The sequence below is a fragment of the Cervus elaphus genome, chromosome 12 (assembly GCF_910594005.1).
Source record: "Cervus elaphus chromosome 12, mCerEla1.1, whole genome shotgun sequence".
Classification (NCBI taxonomy): domain Eukaryota; kingdom Metazoa; phylum Chordata; class Mammalia; order Artiodactyla; family Cervidae; genus Cervus; species Cervus elaphus.
Window position 1 is genome coordinate 86,468,209 of NC_057826.1, and position 22,456 is coordinate 86,490,664.

Consider the following 22,456-nt stretch of genomic DNA (forward strand, 5'->3'; position numbering starts at 1 on the left):
CTCCCATCTGAGCCTCGGTTTTCTCATCTGAAAAATGAGGGCAAAGCAATAACAGAAGCTACCTTATTGGGACCGAACGAGCTTAAGGTATAACAAACATGTTTTGCTATACTCAAATTTTAGCCATTATTATTACTTCTCGTACGGAAATTGTCATTATTGCTGCCACAGAGCTAGAACTGAGTTGTAGGAATTGACTTCGATCCTTATTTTCCTGCATGAGGTGGGCAATGACAAGCACCAGCACCACCAGTTTCCCTTGAGAGAGAGGCCTAGGCCCTACCCAGAAGACATTCACAGTGTGGCTGGAAACAGCAGACAAAATCAGTGCAAAATCAAACCACAGCAACGGAGTAGCGTAGGGATGAAAGCTACAGAAAGTTCAGAAAAGAAAGAAGCCACTCAGAACTACATAATCCCTGAAGTCTTCCTGGAAAAGGCAGGCTTTCACTGAGCCACAAAGGACAAACCAGATGCAGTTAAACCAAAGGAGAGGCACCATCGGGAAGGGGGAGAATGAGCAAACTCTCTCTACCCCTCTCACCCTTTCTCCTGGTAAAAGGCAACAGGAAGCCCACGGCCTCAACATTTCCTACCAAGGACCAGCCCTGGGCCAACGGGAGGTGCAGGCATGACAGCAGTCAGTCCGGGTACCATGCGTCATCTGGGCACTCACATGTGTCCCCACATCTGAGCAGGAGGGTCCCACGGAGGGTTGCCCAGGGATGCTAGGCTTTCACTCCACCCCCCACTTTTTTTCCAGGGACTTGAATTTGGGTTTGTCTGGGGAGTATTTGCTTAAGTCCAAGTGTTTTTCCCGCAGCCCAGGCCAGCCCCTTCCCTGCCCCTCCTGGCCCTCGTCTGGAGCTGGCCAGGGAGGGCTGCCTGGCGGGGCCGCGGGCGCCTTTGATGCGCACGCCCCTCTCCAGACTTCAATGTCGCTGTGTGCACCTCCCCTTTAATAAGTTATTTCCGTGGAAAACCCTGGTAACTCGGTCGTGAATCAAGCCTATAAACACCTCCAACCCATCAAAGCACCCAAGCAAGAGAGGGGGCGGGCAGGCGAGGAAAATCTCTTACGGTAACTCGCACACTGCTCCCTCAGAAGGGCCCGGCTGCCCGGCCCGTGAGGGCCAAGCCAGCCCAGTGAAAAAGTGACAGCTCCCCCCACCAAGCCCGGGGATCCAAAGCCCCCAAGGACACTGTCCATCTGTGTCCCCGGACAAGGCGAGAGTCCTAGCCCAGCGCCTGCAAAATTTACAGCCCAGAGAGGCAGAGCCGACCGGCTGCTCCCGGGGTACAGGAATGTAATGTTTTGGCTACCGGTGAAAGGCCCAGTTTATTGGAAACACACTTCTTTTCCAATGTTTGGTTTCCTTTCACTCTTTTCTCCTTTTTGTTTTTCCCAGAGTGCACTGCCCAGGGCCTTCAGAAAGGATATGGAGCCAGCATCCTGCCTGGGGGGAAGCAGGGAGGTGGGGAAGGGGACCTGAAGTCAGATTATCTGAGTGGTGGGCTGAGCACCCTCTCTCTCCATGTGGGCAGAGGCCTGGGCACAGAGTGGGGAGACACCAGGTCTAGACTGGGCTCTGTCACTTGGGAGCTGTGGGGCCCAGGACGGGCACAGGTCCTCTCTCTGGTCTCATCTGTAAAGTGGATGGGACGAACCAAAACCCCCTTAGAAGTGTTTGAACGATGGCAGTTGGGCTGAGTGTGGACTAAAGCTGGCAGTGTGTTTGATGGAGAGTTCAGCAAGGCCACTCCCAGGTATAAACCCAAGAGAAGCATGTCTTTATGTCCCCAGAAAGGCCTGTTCAAGAATATTTATTCGTAACATCACAGGTAAGAACCAGAAGCTGGGAACTGCCGTAGTGCCCATCAGGAGTAAAACAGACACATCAGCCTGAGAGAACTCTGGCTGTCCCCACGGAGTATTTACTACCCAGCTACGAATAAGTGACCATCGATGTTCCCAACAGGACGGTGAGCCTCAAAAACATTCCATTTTTGGAATGAAGAAAAGCCCACAGGTCTGGAGGCTACCAAAGGCGTGGGTGGGGGAGAGTGGACAAACTCGCAGCTATAAGATAAATAAGTCCTGGAGATGTAATGTACAGCATGGTGACTATAGTTAATAATATAGTATTGTATATCTGAAAGTTCCTAAGAGTAATCTTAAAAGTTCTCATGAGAAAAAGTAAAAAACATTTGTCACTATGAGGTGATAGATATTAACTGAATTTATGTGGTAATATTTCATAATATATACATATACATATCAAATCATTACCTTGTACACCTAAAACTAATACAATATTCCGTTTGTTTGGCCCTGCCATGCGGCATACAGGATCTTAGTTCCCTGAACAGGGATTGAGCCCATGCCCCCACGCAGTGGAAGCGTGGAGTCTTAACCACTGAACCACCAGGGAAGTTTCACAATGTTATAGGCCAATTATATCCCAATTAGAAAAGAAAAAGGAAGATCCCTCAGTGTTTGCTTCTGTTTGCAACAATTTCAAACATAGGAAAACTAGTCAATGATGTTCCAAGTCAAGACAGAGCCATACAAACCTTTCCTCTAAAGCCACAGTCAATCCACCTATCAATCAAAAGTATTTCTGGGGTTGGCAACCACGGCCCACCAGAGAGACAATTGTGGACTTCCCTGATTGGCATTCAAGGCCCTCCCCGTGGGCCTCACTTCTCACTGCCCCTCCAGGACTGCTCCCTTCCCAGAACAAGCACCTCCACATGGCCCTGCCTTTGTCCAGCAGGCACCTGGGCCCAGGCTAAACCTCCCCGCCCCCAGCCCAGCGACACACCCCCAGCAGCCACCCTGGGCAGCGGCTGTCTCTCAGCCCACACGGTTCACTTGGGAAACAGCATTTTCCCCGCCTCTCTAGGAAGTGATTTTCCCCCCAACCTTCCCAATTAGATTCTAGGTTTCTTGGGAAGGTCCTACCGTGGGTATGTGCTTCACACAGTCCTCTCCCTCATGCTAATATGTGGTTACCAATTCATTTAATTACCCTTTACAGAAAGTTAAATGTGCTCCAGCTGCCTCACTACCTATGGTATATGTGAGGTCTCCGTGGCATCCACGAGGGGCTGCAAAGCCTTCTTGTCAAGTGGAGTAAAGTGAGACTGTAAAAGGGAGGCTAACTGATTTAAATCGCAGGTCTGTTCTGGCTCCAAGGCCTGGGCTTTTCACCTCTGCCCTCTTGGGTCTATAAGCATCCTGTCATTCATCCCCCACTCCACATCCCTACTCCAAGGTCTAGAAGCAGGATAGGGCAGGACTAAGTGGCTTATTTTAGTTTTTAGTAAAGCTGTTCAGACCCAAGGTGGGCATCAGGGCAACAAGGGAGGGACTCAGGGCTCGGGTGGGGCTGCCTCTAGCTTTCCTGAGCAACCACATAGAGCCCACTTTCTGCAGAAGATGCAACAGGCAACCTCCTCATGAAGGTGCTGCTCAGACACGCGCAGTTAGCTGAGTGTCTTTAAGCATCGAATTAGCCATTTCCCAGACTTGTTTATCTCCCCTGAAAACTGGCGGTCAAAATGCCCACTTCACCAGGCTGGTGGAGATTCCAGTGTGCAGGTACCTGGTGGCTTTCAGAGGGACGTGACACACTGGTGCTCTCCCACTGCCAGCCCCCAGATCACATGTGGCAGCTGATGGGACGAGAGCTGAGCAGTCAACGAATGGATGCAGCTGCTCTAAGCTGCCAGGCACGCCCATCCCAGAAGTGATCAAGTGATTGAGGCTCCTGACTTGAGGGGAAGATGGCCCAGGCACTCCAGATCCCTTCTAGGTCTGTCGAGCTCTGGGATCTTAGCCCTGGTTGCATATTAGAATCACCTGGGGAATTTTTAAAACCCTGTGGCGCAGTCCCTCCCCAATCATTTCTAGAGTGAACTCTGAGAGTTTTCAAAAACTCTTCAGGAGACTCTAATGTGCAAAAGAGGGTTGGGAACCAATGTGGGAGACCAACTGACCCATCTTACAGACAGAGAAGTCAAGTAGAAACAGGTTGAAACCACCAGGAGATGTTGGACAGAGTCAGGACTGGGACCCGGATCTCCTGGCCCTCAGGTGAAATGTGACATTAACTTTTGACTCAAAGGAAACCCTGGGGGCTCTGCCTGACCTTTGCCCTGCGAGGAAGGGGGCAAGGAGCTAAGACACAGCTGGGCAGCCAGGTCAGCGGAGACAGGTCTGTCTCCGCAAGTACCTGGACCCTCTCTGCCCTCCTTGGCCCCTCTCCCAGGTCAAACAGCAGAAGTCCCAGAAACAGGCTCCCTTCAACTCAAATAGGGTCTCCCTGGACCCGAGACAGACATGAGCTGAGGGTCCCAGGACGTGAAGCCAGAGCCTCTCTGTGGAATCTATTTCATCTCCGAGGATAGGGGGGTGGGGGGAGGGGGCGCTCCTGTGAACCACAAAACAATCCCAACACCTTTTGCATGCTAGGCCCTGAGCTGGGTGCCAGGTGGGGGTGACCCAGGTGCGGCCCTCACAGCCAAGCCCCCGAAACCCCATTCCCAACCTCTGCCCTCTGAGAGCAGCCCTGTTTTGCAAACACTGTCCCCTCTTCTCCTGTGACCCTGCAGATGGCCCGGGGAGGGACTCTGCACACCCCTCGGCTCAGCAGGGCAGAGCCTGAGGCCCAGAGCAGACGAGCGGTTTGTGGAAGACCACTCAGCGGCTGAGCAGAAAGAAGGCTGGGGTCTAACACAGGGCTGGGGAGCCTGTTCCCTCAGTGCCAGACAGAAGGCGGTGGACAGAGGGCTGGGGAAGGCGGGCAGAGATGGGTGGAGGGGGAAGACCCCGCCCAGGACTTGTCGGGTTCCCCGTTTCACCCCCAAGAGGTTGCAGACAGGATCTGGAGCCAGACCGGCCACACTCTGCCCCCATCCCTCTCCCATCATACCCACTCACGATGCCTGCCCCCAGCAAAGCCTCCTCCCTACTCAGCTGCTTCCCAGGCCTGCACTCCTGGCTTGGCCCCACCCGCCCGCCCCTCCTCCTCCGGATTTCATGCTGTGTGACTGTGTGACAGAGCCCCCTCTCCACTGTCTCCCCCAACCTGGCCCAGAAGGCTGGGCAGCCCGGCCCCTCCCTACTCTGTCCAGAGCTGGCACTACCCTGGAAGACTCAGAGATGAAAACGGCTTCCAGGCTCCTATCTCTGAGCTTACCCCTCGCCTTTTAAAGATCAATTAAAGCCTTGGCGATGATTCACCTTGCAGTCTGGGACAGTGCCTTTGATGTCTGCTCCAGACCTGAGACCTCTGTTTTTCCAGAGACTTCTACTACGGGGTGAAGGTAGCGTCCCTCCCTCGGGCCAGGGCGGCCACGGCTTTGCCGAAGTGCCAGCCCCCCAGGGCTGTACCCTCTCAAGCTGGGGGTGCTGAGCCTTGACTGGGGGGGGTGGGGGGAAGGCACAGCGAAAGAGCCTGCGAACACCAGGAATTCTTTCCACAAAGGACAACTGGAAAAGCGATGCATCTCTGCTTCCCTTGGCGGCCAAGGGCCATGGACGGAGAATGTTTAATATAAAAACATCTGACAAAGTACCTTCAGGATATATTTTCTGCATCAAAGAAGGAGCTCTTGGCAACAGGCGCTCTACCCTGACAAGGAAACTTTCGAGCGCGGCTCCCAATTGTTACAGACACCGGAGGAAAGCGTGCCAGCAGGGACAGGGTGAGCCGTGCGGCCCGGCAGACAGATGGTTGTGATTAGGCTGGATGCAACCAAGTGCATTTTCTGGAATTTCAGGTCTCCTCAGAAAACCTGACGGTTCCCCCGGTGACGCAGGCCACCCGAGGCGGAGTGAGGGGCAGGGTCCATCTACCTCCAGCTCAGAGGCACACAGCCCTGGATGGACGGGCACAGGGCTCCCCCTCAGCCCAGCGGCCTCCACTCACAAGCTCAACTCCTCGCCATCTCATGGGTGTACTCATTTACTCATCCAGCAACCACTGACGAGCAGAGGCTCTCTAAAACCTGATGACAGCTGTTCATGTTGAACCTTGGAGACCCAGGAACACAGAAGCCCCAGAAGAACAAGAACCAGAGGACTCCTGTATCTTTCAGGGGGCAGACAGGGCACCATGGCAGACTCCAAGGAACCCAAAAGGGGCCGGACTGCCTGGGTCTGATCCCAGTTTCACTGCTTTCTAGCTGGGTAACCTTAGGAAGTAACTTAACCTCTCTGAGCCACAGTTACTTGTCCTTTAATTTGGCTCATAAGTAGCTACTTCATAGACCTGTTGGGGGGGATTCATAAATGTGATTATTAAACGTGTTGTGATCTGTCTTTATTTCTATGTGTTCTCTCTTTTCTAGATCTCTTTGTCCCAGGCAAAAATCCATTCATTCATTCATTCATTTATGCCATGATGACCTCTGGCTATTGGCTAGGACCCGTGCTGGATGCTAGGCAAGGTCCAGAGCCCCTTCAGTTCCAAGTATATGCCAGAGATCCCCCGGCCCCAGTAACTACTACCCCTCTGTTCCAGCCATTCTTCCAGATTCGGGTCTTCTCTGGATTCAACTTACCCTAGTCCCCATCTCTCATGTATTAAACTTCTGCCACAAATAAACTCAGAACACACAAGGGTATTTGCATATCTCTCTGCTTCTGCGCAATCTATTCATTCCTTCTGACAGGGTGTCTCTATCCTACTGTGCTTCTGGCGAACACCGAGTCATCCCACAAAGCCCAGCTCAGAATCACTTTCTCCTTGAAGCCTTCCCTGAACACCTCATTCCGATCCCAAGAGAGTCCCCTCTCCTTGTTTCCATGCTGGTACTGAGGCTTGTCCACATCTCCACAGCACTTAGCGCAATCACTCACCATTCTTTGCTTGCTATCTGCCTCTCCTTCTAGACCACCAGCTCCTAAGGGAAAAGTCCTGGCTTTCTTCACTTGGTGCACCTGCACCGGCGTGCAGCAGGCTCTCAATATGCGTTCAGTACACTGACTCGTCATCCCAAAGCCTACAGTCAGGAAACACGCCAGCCCTGGGGTCCTTTGTCAGGGACTCTGCAGGGTGTAAACGCTGTGTGATCTCTGGTGAACCGGTCACCTTCTCTGGGCCTTGGATTCGTCACAGGTTAAGTGTACCCCCACTCTAGTCCCCAGGTTTTCATACTCTGGGACTAGGACCGCTAGGGGTGGTGAGTGGTGGGGAGTCCAGGACACCAACCATCTCCTTCTGCATGGCCTTGTTCCAGCCCGTAGTTTTATTTTCATGAGACAATGATGAGAAGCTAAGAGGCTCCAGGCCAGAAGTCCCAGCTCTGCACAACCCCCCAAGGTCCAGGAGCTGGTACCCTCCACCCAGAACACAGCAGCATCAGGGAGCCCTTAAGATCAGTGGTCCAGTGGGCCCAGTGAATAGGGAGCGAACTGAGACTGGGAGTGAGGCGCTCACCAGAGCTCACGCCACAGGTTAAAGGGCAAGGCCCAGCCGGAACCCACAGAGGTGCACTGCTCACCACCCCACGTACTTCTTGGCAAACTACGTTGGCCAGGCTCCTCACACCGCCTGGTCCTCCCAGGACTGCTGGCATCACCTCTGTTGCTCCAGCCCTCGATCCCCTCACCACTTCTCTTCCAGCCCCAAACAACCAGCCCAGGAAGAACGGGTTCCTCTATGAGATGCCTGGGAGGTTTTAGGGAGGAAACAAGGCCTTTTTTTTTTTTCTTTTGTAGATCAAAGCTATAACAGAAACAAAACGCATGGCAGACAGACCTCCCTGGTGGTCCAGTGGTTAAGAGTCTGCCTTCCACTGCAGGGGGACACAGGTTCGATCCCTGGTCCAGGAAGATCCCACGTGCTGTGGGGCACATAAGTCCAGGCACCACAACTACTGAAGCCTGTGTGCCCTAGAGCCTGTGCTCCACAACAAGAGAAGTCACTGCAACGAGAAGCCTGCTTACCGCAACTAGGGAGTAGCCCCCATGCGTCACAACCAGAGAAAGCCTCAGCACAGCCATAAATAAAAGTTTTCAGAACCTTTTAAAAAAAAATAAAATTATAAAAACAAACAAAAGAACCCATGGCAGAGATACGATGTCAAGATCCAAATGCTGCTGATTTTGGAACCAGAGGGGAGTGCATCTTTTCCCCCACCCCCGCCCCAAGAGGAGGCAAGGAGTCTGGGGCCATTTCCGAACTGGAAATGGCAAGCTGGTCCTGGCCCAGGAGCTCAGCGCCAATCCCCATCTACAAATGTCCAAGCTGGTGCCTGACCTGGGTGGTAGGCAGAGCAGGAGTGGGCCACACCCAAGGGCACCTCCGATCTAGGTTCAAGGCGAACTAGTCAGGTCACCATCTGCCCCAAACTCTAGGAACACATCCTTCCTGCTCTCCAAAGCCAAGTGAAACCCTCTTTTCAACTAAAAGTCGATCCCCTTGCCCTCCTGCTCTCTCTTTAAACCACTCACTCAACACACGGCCCCCAGACCCACACACCCTGAGCACCATCACATGTCAAGGCTGAGCACAGCCATGAGCAACGATGTTATCCAGGCCCTGCCTGTCACCCGGGTGCCATCGGTTGGTAAAAATTCACCAAGCTGGACACTGATTTGTATACTCGGTATATTATAGAGGAAAGTATTTAAAAATATATGTATTACCCAGACCCCTGACCTCCTCACACCTCATCTCCCACTAACATCAGGTACTTTGCTTTCCAACCCCTCTACCCTCCTTTGGTTTCTCAATATCAGTCTGTTTTCACACCTCCAGGCCCTTGCACTTGATATTCCTTCTACTTGCACTGTATCCCTCAATCCTAAACCTTGTTTCTTTGGTAAACTCCTATTTATCCTGCAAAACCCAACTCAGACATCACCTCCTCCAGAGAGTCCTCCTGGGCCACTTCCCACACCAAGAGTTAGTCACTGCGCCCTTCTTCCTCTTGACTGCCTCTTACACCACTTTTCATGACTACTATTTGTGTCTTCACCTGTTTGTGAGCACCTCGAGGGCAGAGATGATGCGATTTTTATGTCTGTGTCTCCAGCCCAAGCACAGTGCCGGGCACATTGTCACAGCCATACCTACCACATGCATGCCAAGCCTTGGCTGACTCACTTGGCATCACCTCATTTCACCCTCACTACAGATGACACGATGTCATTTCCACCCTGATTTTATAGGTGAGACAATCGAGGGTCAGAGTGGTTAGACAACTGCCCCAAGCCCTACAGCTAGGAAATGGCGGAGCGGGGACTTGAACCCAGGGCCTGTTGGTGTGCAGCCCATGCTCTTCAGCCCACCTTGCCGCAGAGGCTCAGCACACGCGGACAGAGCTGAGCTGAGGACCCTGGGGAACGAGGAGGTCTAGGGTCTGTGCTGGACCAGGGCCTCTGAGGCGAGCATGCTGAGCCCAGAAAGAGCAGCAGGGCATGATGCTGCATTAACTCACTCCCCTCCTGACTTCTGCAGGCAGACACGTATCACACAGCACCGACCCCAATGGGGAACCTCCTCAGGGACCAGCGACAGGAAAGGAGGCGGGTGGGCGGGCAGCAGGGACCCGTCTAAGTGGTGCCCTGGCTCCACCTGCTATATGCTTGCTGCGTGGCCCTCAGCCGCTCTCCTGACCTTTCTGAGCCTCTGTTTCCAGAACAGGCAGCCTCTGCTCTGCCAATCTGCAGAATGCACAAATCCTAGAGAACGATCTGGGCCCTTGAGGTGCTTACAGTCTGACTGGTGGAGGAAAGACATCCACATCCAGCTAAACCTCCAGCTCTCCACACTGTCCTACATAGCTCTCTCCCTTCCCGGGCCTTCTCTTCAAAACGAGAGGTTCATCCTCACGGATGCAGCTCTAAAGAAGCCAGCAAGCTCCACGGAACGAGACACTGGTACCCAGAGTCAGGTACCAGACAGAGGACCGCCTGGTGCCCGTGAGGCAGCTCACACCATCACTCATGCTTCACAGAGCACCTGGACAGTTATCCAACAGGCCCTAGAATGCGATATTCTATTCTAGAGGGGAGTCACTGGTTCCTGCAGAACCAGTGCTCCACACCCCAGCCCTCAAGCACTGGAGTCAGGCAGGCCTGACTTCTAAAGCAGCACATCACCTCAAGTCTTGGTCTACGCCCAGAGCTCACTCAACACCCAACACTAAGTCTGGCCTGGCTGCCCCTCCTCACCCAGGGCAAAAAGCTCCTATGTCTTGCTCATTCTGTTCTTCTAACCTAGAGCCCAAAGAACCCAGCCCTCAGAATGGTCATTCCCGTGCAGCCCTTCATCCTACAATTTCTTTGAATTATCGCATATCTTGCCTGTAAGTTGCCAAAAAGAGTTGCCTACCAGCCACTCACACTTTAGTATGAATTTAACTAGAGCTAATCTTGCTTTCCTCCCCAAACTAAATCAAAATCAAGGGAACGGGAGAGGGGTGGCGATGTTGTAGAAAAGAGGATGACCTGAGGGGGCTTAGGCAGTAATCCCACTGAAGACTCCAGGTGTAAGGGTCCTGTACTCAGTGGCAGCTCCACGTTCTGGCCCCTGACTGGGTGATCTTGGTGAAGTCACCTGCCCCCCTGAGCTTCAGTTGTTGATGGTATGGATCACGTATCAACATCAGGAGGTAACGTGCAGATCAGACGAGAGAGTCTCAAGCACTCAGCAAAAGGCTGAACCAAGACAGACGTGTGTCCTGCTGCCCCCATGACACCCACCAATGTGTCCTCAACTGCCCCAGCTATGACTGAGCCTCAAAACCCCCACCCTGTTCCCCCTAATGCGGCCTCAACAACAGGACAGGAAAGTGAAGCAGGGAGACCTTGGAGCTGGATAAAAATAGCCAGCCTCAGGCCGGGTGCTGGCATTGTCATTGTGCAAACAAGGGCGGTCTCCAGCCTGGGCTGCAGACACCCTGCTCCGGCAACACTGGTCCCAGGATGCTGAGAGAGGCCAGGCTCTCAGGGACAGTGGCGCCCCCGGGATGCAGGGAGACAGAGGGGACTGGGGCGGTGGCTGAGCTGGTCCCTGGGTGGTTGGCAAGGTTCACCCGGTAGGGAGGTGCCTCTTGCCAGGTCCCAGCCCTGTCCCTGGTGCTTCAATCAGGACAGGCTGACCCCAGGTGGCTCACTCTACCTGGCCAGGTGTGGCGGGGGGAAGAGGATGGGGATCGCTGCCGTGGGAAGCTGGGTGGGCCCTACACGATGGGTAAGCTGGGCAGTCACACTGCTCAGGCTCCCACCCCAGGCCTGCCACCTCCGGTTTGGGAATTTGGGGCCGTGGCCTGGCAACGAGCCTCAGTGTCCTCACCTGTGAAACAGGGGGACTCACATCTGTGTCACTGGGTTGTGGTAATGAGTCAACGAGATGGAGAACAACCTGCAGTTAGCAAAGTGCTAACTGTGAACGTCAAACGTTAAATAAATAAAGGTCAGCACCAGCATCCTTACCATCTGTCCGTGAGCATCGTGCGCCTGGCCCAACGCATTGTACCCACTTGGAGCCCTCACCTTTCTCACCTCACCTCCCGCCCTGCCCTGGCGCACCATCCATCTTTATAGGATGAGTCTTCTTTTGCCATCCACTGAGCCCTCTCTGGGCCTTCTCCTCCTCCGGCAGGGCCTCCCTCCCTGAGCCTGTCCTCCAGGGTGACAGCCACCCACAGCCCCAACTCTGCGTGCTCCCAGCATGCAGGGCCACTGCCAACCCCATTGGTCCTGGGGTCCCCAGGGCATGAGTAAGCTGGAAAAGATGAACCGTGAGTCCCCCAAGCGGGAGGAGACCTGTGCCATCCCTGAAGCGGGCTTGGATGACTGCACTGGAGGGGATGCTCTACTTGCCTACTGAGACCACCCACAACTCAAACCAATCAGCCCCCAACAGGAAATCCCAAACATCCTCCCCAGTTCCTTCAGCCCCTAAGAATCCCAATGCGCTGGGTGCCAGATTTGCTCATGAGAGCCACGTGATCCTCATCCACGGTAAAGAGCAGCAGTGCTATCCCACCAGTCAGAACCAGTCAGAACTCTCTGGGATAACTGGGTGGGAATCCCAAACACGGGCCCACTGGGCCCCAAGGCAGCCGGATCTAAGGCCTCAGGGTCTCCAGAGACCTCCCAGCCTCTAGAGGGTGCTCCCTCCTGGGAACCGGATAAAGGAGGGGCCTCCAGCAGGTTCTCTGGGCTCCACTCCTTACAGCCAGAGCCGCACACCAGGCCAGCTCTGGGATGACAGCGATAAGAGAAATAACATCCGCGAACATGCCACGAACCCGTAAGGCACCTCCACGCACAGCAGTTTCCACCATTAACAAGGGGAAGGGATGCTGAAAAACTATCCATCCGACCAGGCAACTGACGCCAGTGCGATCCATCCAAATTAAATACACTGATGGCTGGCACAGACGTGGAATCATGCATTCAGGAAGACTTTTAAGCCTCTTGCTTCAAAATATATGTGGCTTCCATCCACATAGGCACAGAGGAAAAAGAAGGGATTAAAACAACAACTTCTTGTGCTGCTCTAGTTAGGTTTTTCAGGGCAAGACATTTTAAGAAGTAGGGTCAAAAGGAAGGGATGAAAAAAAGTGGCCCAGTCAGAGGGGCCACCAGAGGCCGGAAGGCAAGTGGGCCCCAGAAGACCCGGACCGCAGAACTAGCTGTGACATGAGTCCCACTGTGCCCATGCGCAAGTCACTTCCTGCTCTGGCTTCTGGTTTCCCTGTCTTCCAAAGAGACACACTCTTGTGCTCTCCCACGGATGTGACAGAACATGGAATGGATGGGGAAGGGATCTGGGCATAGGAACTGAGCAGGCAGCCCTGAGCAGCGAACATCAAGACACCCTTAAGTCAAGGAGAGAGTACATGAGAAATGACAGAAGTCCGTGTGAAATATGTTCATTGGAGGTACGTCCAGTCTTTACAGAGAAGTGGGGGACAAAGCCGTGGTCAGGAGCATAGAGGCATGGTGGCAGATGGCAGGTGCCCAGGCTCCTATGAGACCTGGGCAAGTCACTTTCCTACTGTTGTGAGCTGAAGATCATAAAGGGCCTGAGTACAGGATGTGGCCCAAAGTAAACACTCAATAAATAGCTACAATGACTGTTGTTGCCATTATGACATGGGGGTGGGGTCAGATGCAGACAGAGGCCTTCTTGCAGAGATCCAGCCATGCCCGCTCTAGAAGCATCTCCAGCCCAATGGGCTGTCACTCAATGCAGCAGAGCCTGGCCATGAGTCCCAGCTGTCCTCACAGTGCCCCCTACACAGCCTGCTCCCAGAGGGCCACAGACCTCGACACTTGAGTCCCTCGTGGCCCTTGAAACCCCCGGATCACCACCAACCTGTCATTTCTCAAGAAAAGCTTGATCTACGCCTTCCCCAGAATGGGAAAGACCCTAGGGCCAACACATAAATGCTGGGGGTGGGAGAAGGCTCTACACCAGAGTTCTCTCTGCTTCCTAGCCCAGCATCCACTGCTGAGAGAGAGGCATGGAAACCACAACCTCTGGAAAACTCCTCACTGGTCAGACTTCATGAATGTTCTACCCATTCCATTTCCCCCCTCTTCTGACCCTTCACATCAATCCTCCCCCAGGGGTGGGGATAAGAGAAACCTATAAAGACAATGAAAACAAACACATCCCTTTTGCTGCCTCTCGGCAGCTGGGGGAAAGGATCCCTTCAAAATCGGGATGGAGAGCTGGGCTGGGTTCTTATCATTTCCACAAGAAACAACTGGTTAAAGCGTGGATTGCCAGGCGCTGGACAGGTTCTCACCCGTAGGCCCCATTCATACAGACTGTTCTTCACCCCAAGAAAACCAGTGATGAAGACACTGGCAGTCTTCTCCTCGAGGGCTAGGAGGCCCAGGGAAAAGAAGAGGAGGCGGCGCAACAAGACCTCCATCAGGCCCCCGCCACCGGACCCCCTCCTGTAAATTCAACACAACAGCAACATGCAAGGAATAAAGAAATGCCAACCTGAGAATTCACCCGGAGCTGTGATGAGGGAGTTGGTGGCCTCTGTTTCAGTGTAAGACAATGTGGAATCAGATAGATCTGCAGGAGGGAATAGAAAGAGAACTTAGTTGGCTGTGGGGTGCTCCTCTCTTATTTCTCAAGCATGCACGTGTGTGTGTGTGTGTGTGTGCGCGTGCACGCGCGTGCACATGTGGGCATGCGGGTGCTTGCAAAGGGCAGCCTGTGCCTCACAACTTTCTGCTGCCACTCCCCGTCCCACGATCGCACGAGACCAGGCCAGCCAACCCTGGAACTCTTCTGGAAAATGCTGACTGCTGCAGGCCTGGCACCTGAAAAAGTTTCAATTGCTCTGACCACAGAAATAACCCAAGTTCAGGGGACCGAGCAAGTAGTAACTTGGAGCCTCCTTGGGTAAGGTTAAATTAAGCCCCTAAACAATTCATAGCTGCTGTACTTAATTACAACCATTAAAATTCTTGAAGCTGTTCCTTCTTGCTTCCTTCCTTCCTTCCTTCCTTCCTTCCTCCCGCTGGAGCTGGGGAAACTCTGTTTTAACAAGTTACCAGCCATCCTCACTCTGTCCCGCTTACACCCCTCTAATTAAGGGCTCAAGCGTCTGCTCCCAGATTAACTGTTTTCTCTCTCCCCTCCCCCACTCTCTCACATCCAAACCTGCTCCCAGAGGAACTTTCAAAGTCTGGACTGTTTTTTTTCTTTTTTCAAGGCACTCATTTGTTGTTTAAGTAGTTTTAAGTACCTCATACGGCATGCACTATTTGTTTTCCCCTGTCTGCAGTGCAACTTAGATGGGAGATAGGAAATTCTTTTGCACATTTTCACTGAGCTGCAAGTGGGACAAGCCAGTGCCTTTCGGGACAGGCTGACTTGGAAGTTTTTCCTGGGCCTGTGCCTCTGCCACTAGCAACGGGGTGTTGTCCCCATTAAGGGACAGGTCTGTCCAGGAGTCAGAAGGCATGTTCTTCCTGGAAGGCCTGTAGCATCTTTCATCTTCTCACCCTCCACAGTGCGGCTCAGCTGGTCCCACTGGCTCAGCAGAACCACTCCAAGCTGGGGAAACCCTGAGACAAAAACCGTTAGCCTAGGCCCTCGCGAGCTAGAATTCCATTCGATCCTGTAGGAATTTTTTTCCTTTTACCACATGGCTTGGGGAGCGGGAAGATGAAACATTAACCAATTTGGCCTTTCTCTATTTTTTTTTCCTTTTTCTTTTCCCACTTGCCAGATGCTGACTGGGTGTTCTGGGTTTTATTTTGTTTTTTGGTTTCATGTGATCACAGCGGCTTAGAAGTGAACTGACTTTTTGTTTATGAAAAACTAACAATGCAAGGAAAAGAAAATAATACAAAAAACAACTCAGACTATTAACCAGAGCCTGAAAAAGTTATCTGCTGGTCAAACAGGTTTGGAGAAAAATAGGGACAGATGGAAAATCTCTTTTAAAAAAAGATAATAACCTTAATGCCTAAGTAGGAACCTCGTAAAAGAATTTTGCATTTCATACCTAATCTTCCCAAAGTGTTCAGGCCCCATGCCTTGGTGCCACTTCTTGTCTGAAGCAGTAACATCCCGGGCTGAACCCTGTTTCTTAGTGAAGTGAAGCGCTGTGAAGCCAACACAGCCAGCTTTGTGAACTTTCCAGGGGTTGGGTGATGGGTGTTTTCCATCCCTTGCAGCTACAAGTCCCTGCCATGCACTCTCCAACCCCTCGCAACTGGTGCTTCTAGTGAGGCCCTCCGAGGAAAAGAACACTCCCCACCTCGGTCACTGCTCAAGTCCCAGGGAGGAACCCCATTTGGAAGCTGGAGCCCAGGGTTTGAGTCCCACCTCCACTCTTAGTAAAATTAGGGGTCACCAGCTTTGCCTGCCAGGGGCCCAAGGTGAGTCTTTTCAGCTTTGTGAGCCATACAGGCTCCACTGAAACCCTCCACCTCTGCTGTGGTCCTGCAGCAGTGGCCACAGACAACACAACCGGTTTCCAGCAGAACACTGTTATGAATGCTGAACTGTGAATTTCATATAGCTTTCACATGTCACAAGAGTCTTCTAAAAAAAAAAAAAAAAAGAGTCTTCTGCTTTGGGTGGGTTTTTTTTTTTTCGTATTTTTTTAAAACCATTTTAAAAAGTAAAAACCATTCTCAGCTCATGAGCCACACACAAAAACAAACGGTGGGCTGTCATCTTCTGACTCCTGAGCACCAGCAAACGCCACTTCCTCTTTCTCCATCTCAGTAGTCCCATTTGTAAAATAACAGGGACACCTGTTCATCTTCAAATGATCACTCTACCTCGCTGGACGGGGTCCTGATTTTTTGTGGCTTTATCACCAGCTGACCCACGGTTCCTCAGGGCAATGATCCTCGACACTCAAACTCAGGACATTTGTGGGTTTTGGTTTTTGTTTTCCCCCATCTTTTGAATTAGGGATCTTCTAAGCAACTAGTACAATTATGTTAACTCAGAAAATGCTGAGATAGGCCTGGGAGGGGAGGGTGGGGTACCGCTGAGCTGAACAGGGGCTACTGTGGGTTTCTGTCTCAGCCCCACGGCTTATCAGCTGGGCAGCCTTCTCTGCCCCTCAGCCGGATTACCTATTTGTCAAGTGACAGGGTACCCCCAGATGACCTTTCCAGTTCCTCAGAGAACTAAATCAAGCTCCTCCATCCAGGAGATGACCATAGTTCAGGAAAAGCAATGAGGAAGTTGCCACGATTAAGGCACTGAGTCACACACCATCATGGGACAGCCTCCATCGTCCTAGATGGAGGAGGAGAACTCCCAAAGGGAACCAGTGGGCACTCCTGTCTCCACGGGAGGGGGTGGGGGGGTTTGGAAGGAAAACTGGACTGGATGCCTCCAAGTTTATGACACTCAGAAGTGACCTCCCAGATGGTGCTGACACACGCTACCGGGAAGAGGCCTTTACCAAAAACAAAACAAAACCCACTTTTTGTGGTCACTGGTGGAATGTGTTAGCATCACTGCCACGCCATCTGACTTTTAAAGCTCAGGTCCCATGGGAGCTGCCTGGGTCACCAAGTCGCTCTCCCGGTGCTCCTAAGGCCATACTCACTCACCCCACCACAGGGATTCTCCACTGGAGGAACCAGGAGGGCCGAAAAACAAGCCATCTCTACTTTTAAAACCACATGCATCTACCCCAGCATCCGGGCTAAGCATTCAGCCCCAAGGCTTTACAGAAAACACATCCCACCTCTGAATGGGACCTGCCAACATGACATTACCACTGAGGGTGCCCTTCTGCTTGCGTGTACCAAGACACTTGCTTTCTAAACTTTTCAACTGTTCTTTCTGCCCAGGTGAATTTCTTGATAAAGAAATAAAGGTGGGGGGTGGGGGTGGGGAACGACACATACAGCTCCTCTCAACAGTGACTTCATGCTCAGCCTATCTGTCACGGTGCTAATTAATACACGTCAGAGGAGAACCACCTAAGGCTGGAGGGAAGGAGAGGAACAGAGACAGAAACCCTAACCCACCTCCAATGAGACGCTGAAGTCAAAACCCATTCATCTCCCACAGGCTCATGTTTAAAGGTCACAGAGAGGTTAATGATGAGAGAGGAATTTCTAGATGTAAATAGCCCGCTGCAGAGGCTGGGTCGGCTCTGGCCCAACTGGGAGTGTGTTTGTAAGACTTCACCCACCCCATTTCAAACGCACCCAGGCTGGGGATCCCTTCCTCCCCTTGCTCCCTTGGCGGGGCCCCGGGGGAGCCTGGGATGGACACACCTCCCCAAGGGTCGGAAGGGGGACACTTACCCAGTGGCTTGTACTCGTCGCGAGGAGACAGCCGAGAGTAGGGGGGTGGTGGTGATTCTGGAAGACAGGAGTCAATGTGTCACTGCTGGGATGAGAAAGTTCACACAGAGGGGTTCCACATGTTTTTGATGACTGATTTCCTCAAATAATAAACCCAGCTCCCAGGAAACCAGCACCTCTGTTGCCCAAATCCCCGGGAACAGCATAGGGAAAGCCACAATCTAAGGCCACAAACCTGGGCTCAATCCCCGCTCTATCAGCTTTGGCTGTGTGACAGCCAGCAAGCTACCTTACCTCTCTGAGCCTGTTTCCTCAGCTCTAAAATGGGGAAAATAATCAGAGAGACTTTCTAGGTCTGCCAGGAGGACAAAAGCAAATAAAGTAAGTAAAATGCTCAAGACAGTTCTTGGAACTGCAGAAAAATATCTAGACAAGCAGCAGCTATTATTATTATAATGAGAGAAACACGGGTACAGGTAAAGTCAGAGCTAGCATGCTCAGTTAAATTTGAATTTTGGATACACATGGCATTCACTTTTAGTATAAGTATGCCCCTTGCAATATATCTGGGACATACTTATGCTAAAATATTACGTGTTGTTTACCTGAAATTCAAATTTAAGTGGGCATTCTGTATTTTTCTTTGCTAAGTGTGGTAACTCTAGCCAAAACTAGAGTGAGTGCAGAGGCCCACAGAGACACAGAAGCTCACTTCCAAACAAGCTACATTAGAGCAAACATCCTGCAGGGCGAGACGGGCATGACTGGTTAGAACCCAAAAAGCCAAACCCAGCTCCCCAGATGGGAGACCTTACACCAGTCACCGCTAGTTCTCAGCCCCAGTCTCCCCCTCGGTAGAGAAGGGGCAGAGCACAACCCCCATGGCTGCCCACCTCAGACCCTGTGTGATTCCTTATTGTCTATGGCATTTTTCTTTGGGTTTCCTTTCATTTGCCTAAAATACTTGCCCTTAAAAACATATACTTTGTCTTCAGAAGAATTCCTTAGCCTCTTGCTTTCTGGGAAGTAACAATTTGCTAAACTAAGTAACAATTTGCATGAATGAAATGACCCTTCATTTTCTGTAAATGAAACTAAACACCATCAAATCGCAAACTAAAACAAGCTCTCAGTGGTAGTAAAGCGGTAATAACTATTATTAGGCAGGTATCAGGAATGACACAAGGGGTAATAAGTGTTTTTCGCAATTATAATAAGGCACAATTAGTTGTAGGAGCAGGCAGCTTCACCTCTTCCCCAACCCGGCTTTTCCAGCTAGAAATGACTTCAACAAAGTCTAGAAACAGGGAATCTTTTGTGGACTGGACTGGGGAGAAGGAAAATGAATCATGGATCAGCCACTGGGAGCGAAGCAAACATTTGCTGAATGCCTACCCTGTCTCTCTCTCTGGGCTGGGACCGTTCCATTTCATTCACTGCATTTTATTCCTTTCGACCTTAGGTACAGAGTGGTTAATCATGCTCATTGGGTGCCTATTTTCATTTCATCCTTTCTCAAAAATAAAGAAGATGACCATTATCATTCCCATTTCACAGATGAGAAAACTGACTTGTCCAGCGCCCCCAGCCAATCATGGTGGAGCTGGGATCGGAGCCCAGGCCTGCGTCTATTCTACAACCCAATGAGACAGGCAATCAAGAAGCACTCTGTTGGGACTTCCTTGGCAGTCCAGTGGTTAAAACTTCGCCTTCCAATGCAGGGGGGTGTAAGGTCAGTTCTTGGTTGGGGAGCTAAGATCCTACATGCCTCAGTGGCCAAAAAACCAAAACATAAAAGAGAAACAATAGTGTAACAAATTTATAAAAGATTTTAAATGGTCCACATTTAAAAAAAAAAAAAAAAGCAGCACTCCGTCTTCTACTCCTTCATCCCAGCTGGGTCTGGTTCATCCCATGCACAGAAAGCATTCGGTATACATATGTGGTCAAAGGCAACAGTGATAAGGTTAATGGAAAAGCTGGAGGCATCAGACAAAGGTATGGAGAAAGAGGACCTACGGGGCCAAAAGGGTCACCCAAGGGAGGCCTCAAACAAGACTCAAGGAGGGGAACTGCTTCCTTCAGTAGGAGCCCCCTTATCCACCAACCTTGGAAGAGCTAAAGACCAGACTCAAGTGAGGACTGGACTCTCAGGACAAGAGGCAAAACACAGGAAGGGCTAGAGACCCAGGGGGCAAGAGCACTGAAGCCAGTGCTCCATTGCACAGAGAAGAAGACTGAGGCCTGAATAGTAGAAGTGACTCCCTCAGAGTCTGACAGGGAGCTGGGGCAGAGGCAGAACCAGAGGCCAGGTTTCCTGACCCCCCAGGCTCATGCCCTTCCCACGACTCCCCACTAACTTATCAGGAGGCCTCCGACTCCTGTGTCAGGGTTCCTCTTGCAAACACCCGACTGGCTGAGGCCCAGGCTACACGTGGTCAGGAAGTCTGGACATCTGCCCCCAGATTTGTCCCCAAAAGTGAAATCTGGCAGCAATGGGCTGTTTTGGCTGGAATCAAGCCACTGTAATCAACCCGAGCATCTCTTCCAGTGGCTGTAAACTGGAACCCGGAAAGGGGAAGAGGGGCTCAAGAAGATCCCCCTCACAGGAGCCACTTGGGCCTTGAGTTACGAAACTCACCACTCACAGACACACCTGGGCGTGTCTAACACATGAGTGAGACAGAAAACAAGTCTACAGACCTGGGAATCGCAAAGCTTTCATCAGGGACTTTACCAGCACCCCCATCCTCCTCCATTCTAGCAAAACCATCTGCAGGGAGACTGGAAGCACAACACTAACTTCCATCCTAGGCAAGTGAAAAAGAGACTCCACCCCCAGGGCACTGGGGTAGAACATCAGAGGTTCCCTCCCAACTCATCTTCTTCTAACTGATGGGCCAAGCGGGGTGGAGGCAGGTAAAGGGCCCACTCAAGGCCACACAGGAAGGCCAATGTCATTCTACTTGAACTAAACAAAGGGCCAACACCAAGTTACTTTAAAAAAAAAAACAAAAAACAGGTATCATTCACATACCCTAAGATCCACTCTTTTAAAATATACAATTCAGTGGTTCTTAGTATATTCAGAGTTGTGAGACCAACACCACCACCTAATTACAGAACACTTTCATCACCCCAAAAGGAACCCTGCCCCATTCACAGTCATTCATTCCTCCCAATCCCTAAACCTCAGGCAACCACAAATCTACTTTTTATTCTCATGGGTTTGCCTATTCTGGATGTTTCACACCAACGGCTTCCTGTAACATGAGGACTTTTGTATCTGGCTTCCTTCACTTAGCATACTGGTTTCCAGGCTCAACCACGCTGTCCTTCTCTCATACTTCATTCTTATTTATGGCTGAATACTATTCCACTGGATGGCTATACCACAATTTGTTTATCTATCTGTGAGCCAATGGACATTCGGTTGTTTCCACTTTTTGGCTCTTAGGGAATAAATGCTGCTATGCACGAAACTGCTGCTATACACAAACCTCTCACTGGCAACTCCAACACATCCACCCTCCCTGCAAGGATCTGGGAGGATGGAGCCCCAGGTCAAGAACTCAGGTGGGAGAGAAGGTCCGAAGAGGAAGTGTAAAGTGCCTCCAGGCCCTCTGTCCACACGCCCCTCTTAGAAGCTACCTTAGTACTTAGAAAACTTGTGCTGATTTCCAAATAATAACTTTTGTGCTCTAAACTTCAAGGGGAGCTCTCTTAGGGCTCTACAGGCCCCTTGGAAAGAAATGATCATGGGCAGGAGGGAGGGAGGGAGGGAGGAAGTGGGGGAGGGGAGAGAGAGAAAGAGATCAGAAACTCCAGCCTCTGCAGACAGCCAGCTTCAGACATTAACTTCAGGAATCTCTTCCAACTTCCTTCAGAAGTGAGAGCAGTCAGCCAGGGGCCGAGTGTATCAGAAGGCTAACGCTCAGCCCAGTTCAGGTCAGCTCAGCTCAGCCCAGACAAGCCTCTGGTTAGCCCCCAGGGGGTACTGAGCCTTTGGGATCTAGACCCTAACTGCAAAGCCAGAAGAGTTCACAGCCTCTCCCACTGCCTGGTAAGGTTTCAACTGGAGCCGTTACCTTCCACCCCATCTGTGCAGCCTAGCATCTTCTTAGGAAAGGTTCACGTGCCTCCCTGGGCCTCCCAGTTTTCACCCTCCGGAGGAGTGGCCTCCCGGGTGACTGTCCCCTCCACCCCCAGAACCTGAGGGATCAACCCCAAGCCCTGGGGTGGGAGATGACGAAAAGAAGCTCTTGGCGCTTTAAGGCCGGCGGAGCCTAATTGCCCAGATTCCCCCGGCAGCCAGATAAACAGCGCGGCCGGCTGGCGCCAGCAAGAGGCAAACTGCACATTATCACCCCTTCCTCACCTCCAAGGAGGAGCTCCGAGGAGCAGGGCGGGCAGGCCGAGGGGCCGCCAGAGGGGCGGGGCGGGGGCCGGGAAGCCCAACTTGAAATTGATCTCATTTCAAAGGGATAATGCCAGGCCAAATAAAAGGAAAACTTTCTAGCCCATTCTAATTCCTATAGTCCTGGCCTGGGAACCCTGTGTTTTCCTAGGCGGCCTCCTCCAGTCGTTTAGAAGTTCTCTCCCTAGCTCTGTCTCTTTCCCTGGCGCAATTTGGATAATAGTAATTTACTGAATATAATTACAGAAAAAAAA

The 22,456-nt window shown here is 51.7% G+C and overlaps 1 protein-coding gene across 1 annotated transcript in view; it reads right to left on the bottom strand.

The window, feature by feature from the left end:
• Positions 1-22,456, bottom strand: part of SMAD6 (SMAD family member 6) — a 76,342-nt gene that overhangs the window by 48,841 nt on the left and 5,045 nt on the right. Inside the window, exons 2-3 of the mRNA XM_043919843.1 lie at positions 17,786-17,842; positions 13,986-14,063 (exon numbers count right to left, since the gene is read on the bottom strand). Coding sequence (XP_043775778.1) covers positions 13,986-14,063; positions 17,786-17,842 — 135 coding nt within the window. The remainder of the gene's footprint in view (positions 1-13,985; positions 14,064-17,785; positions 17,843-22,456) is intronic.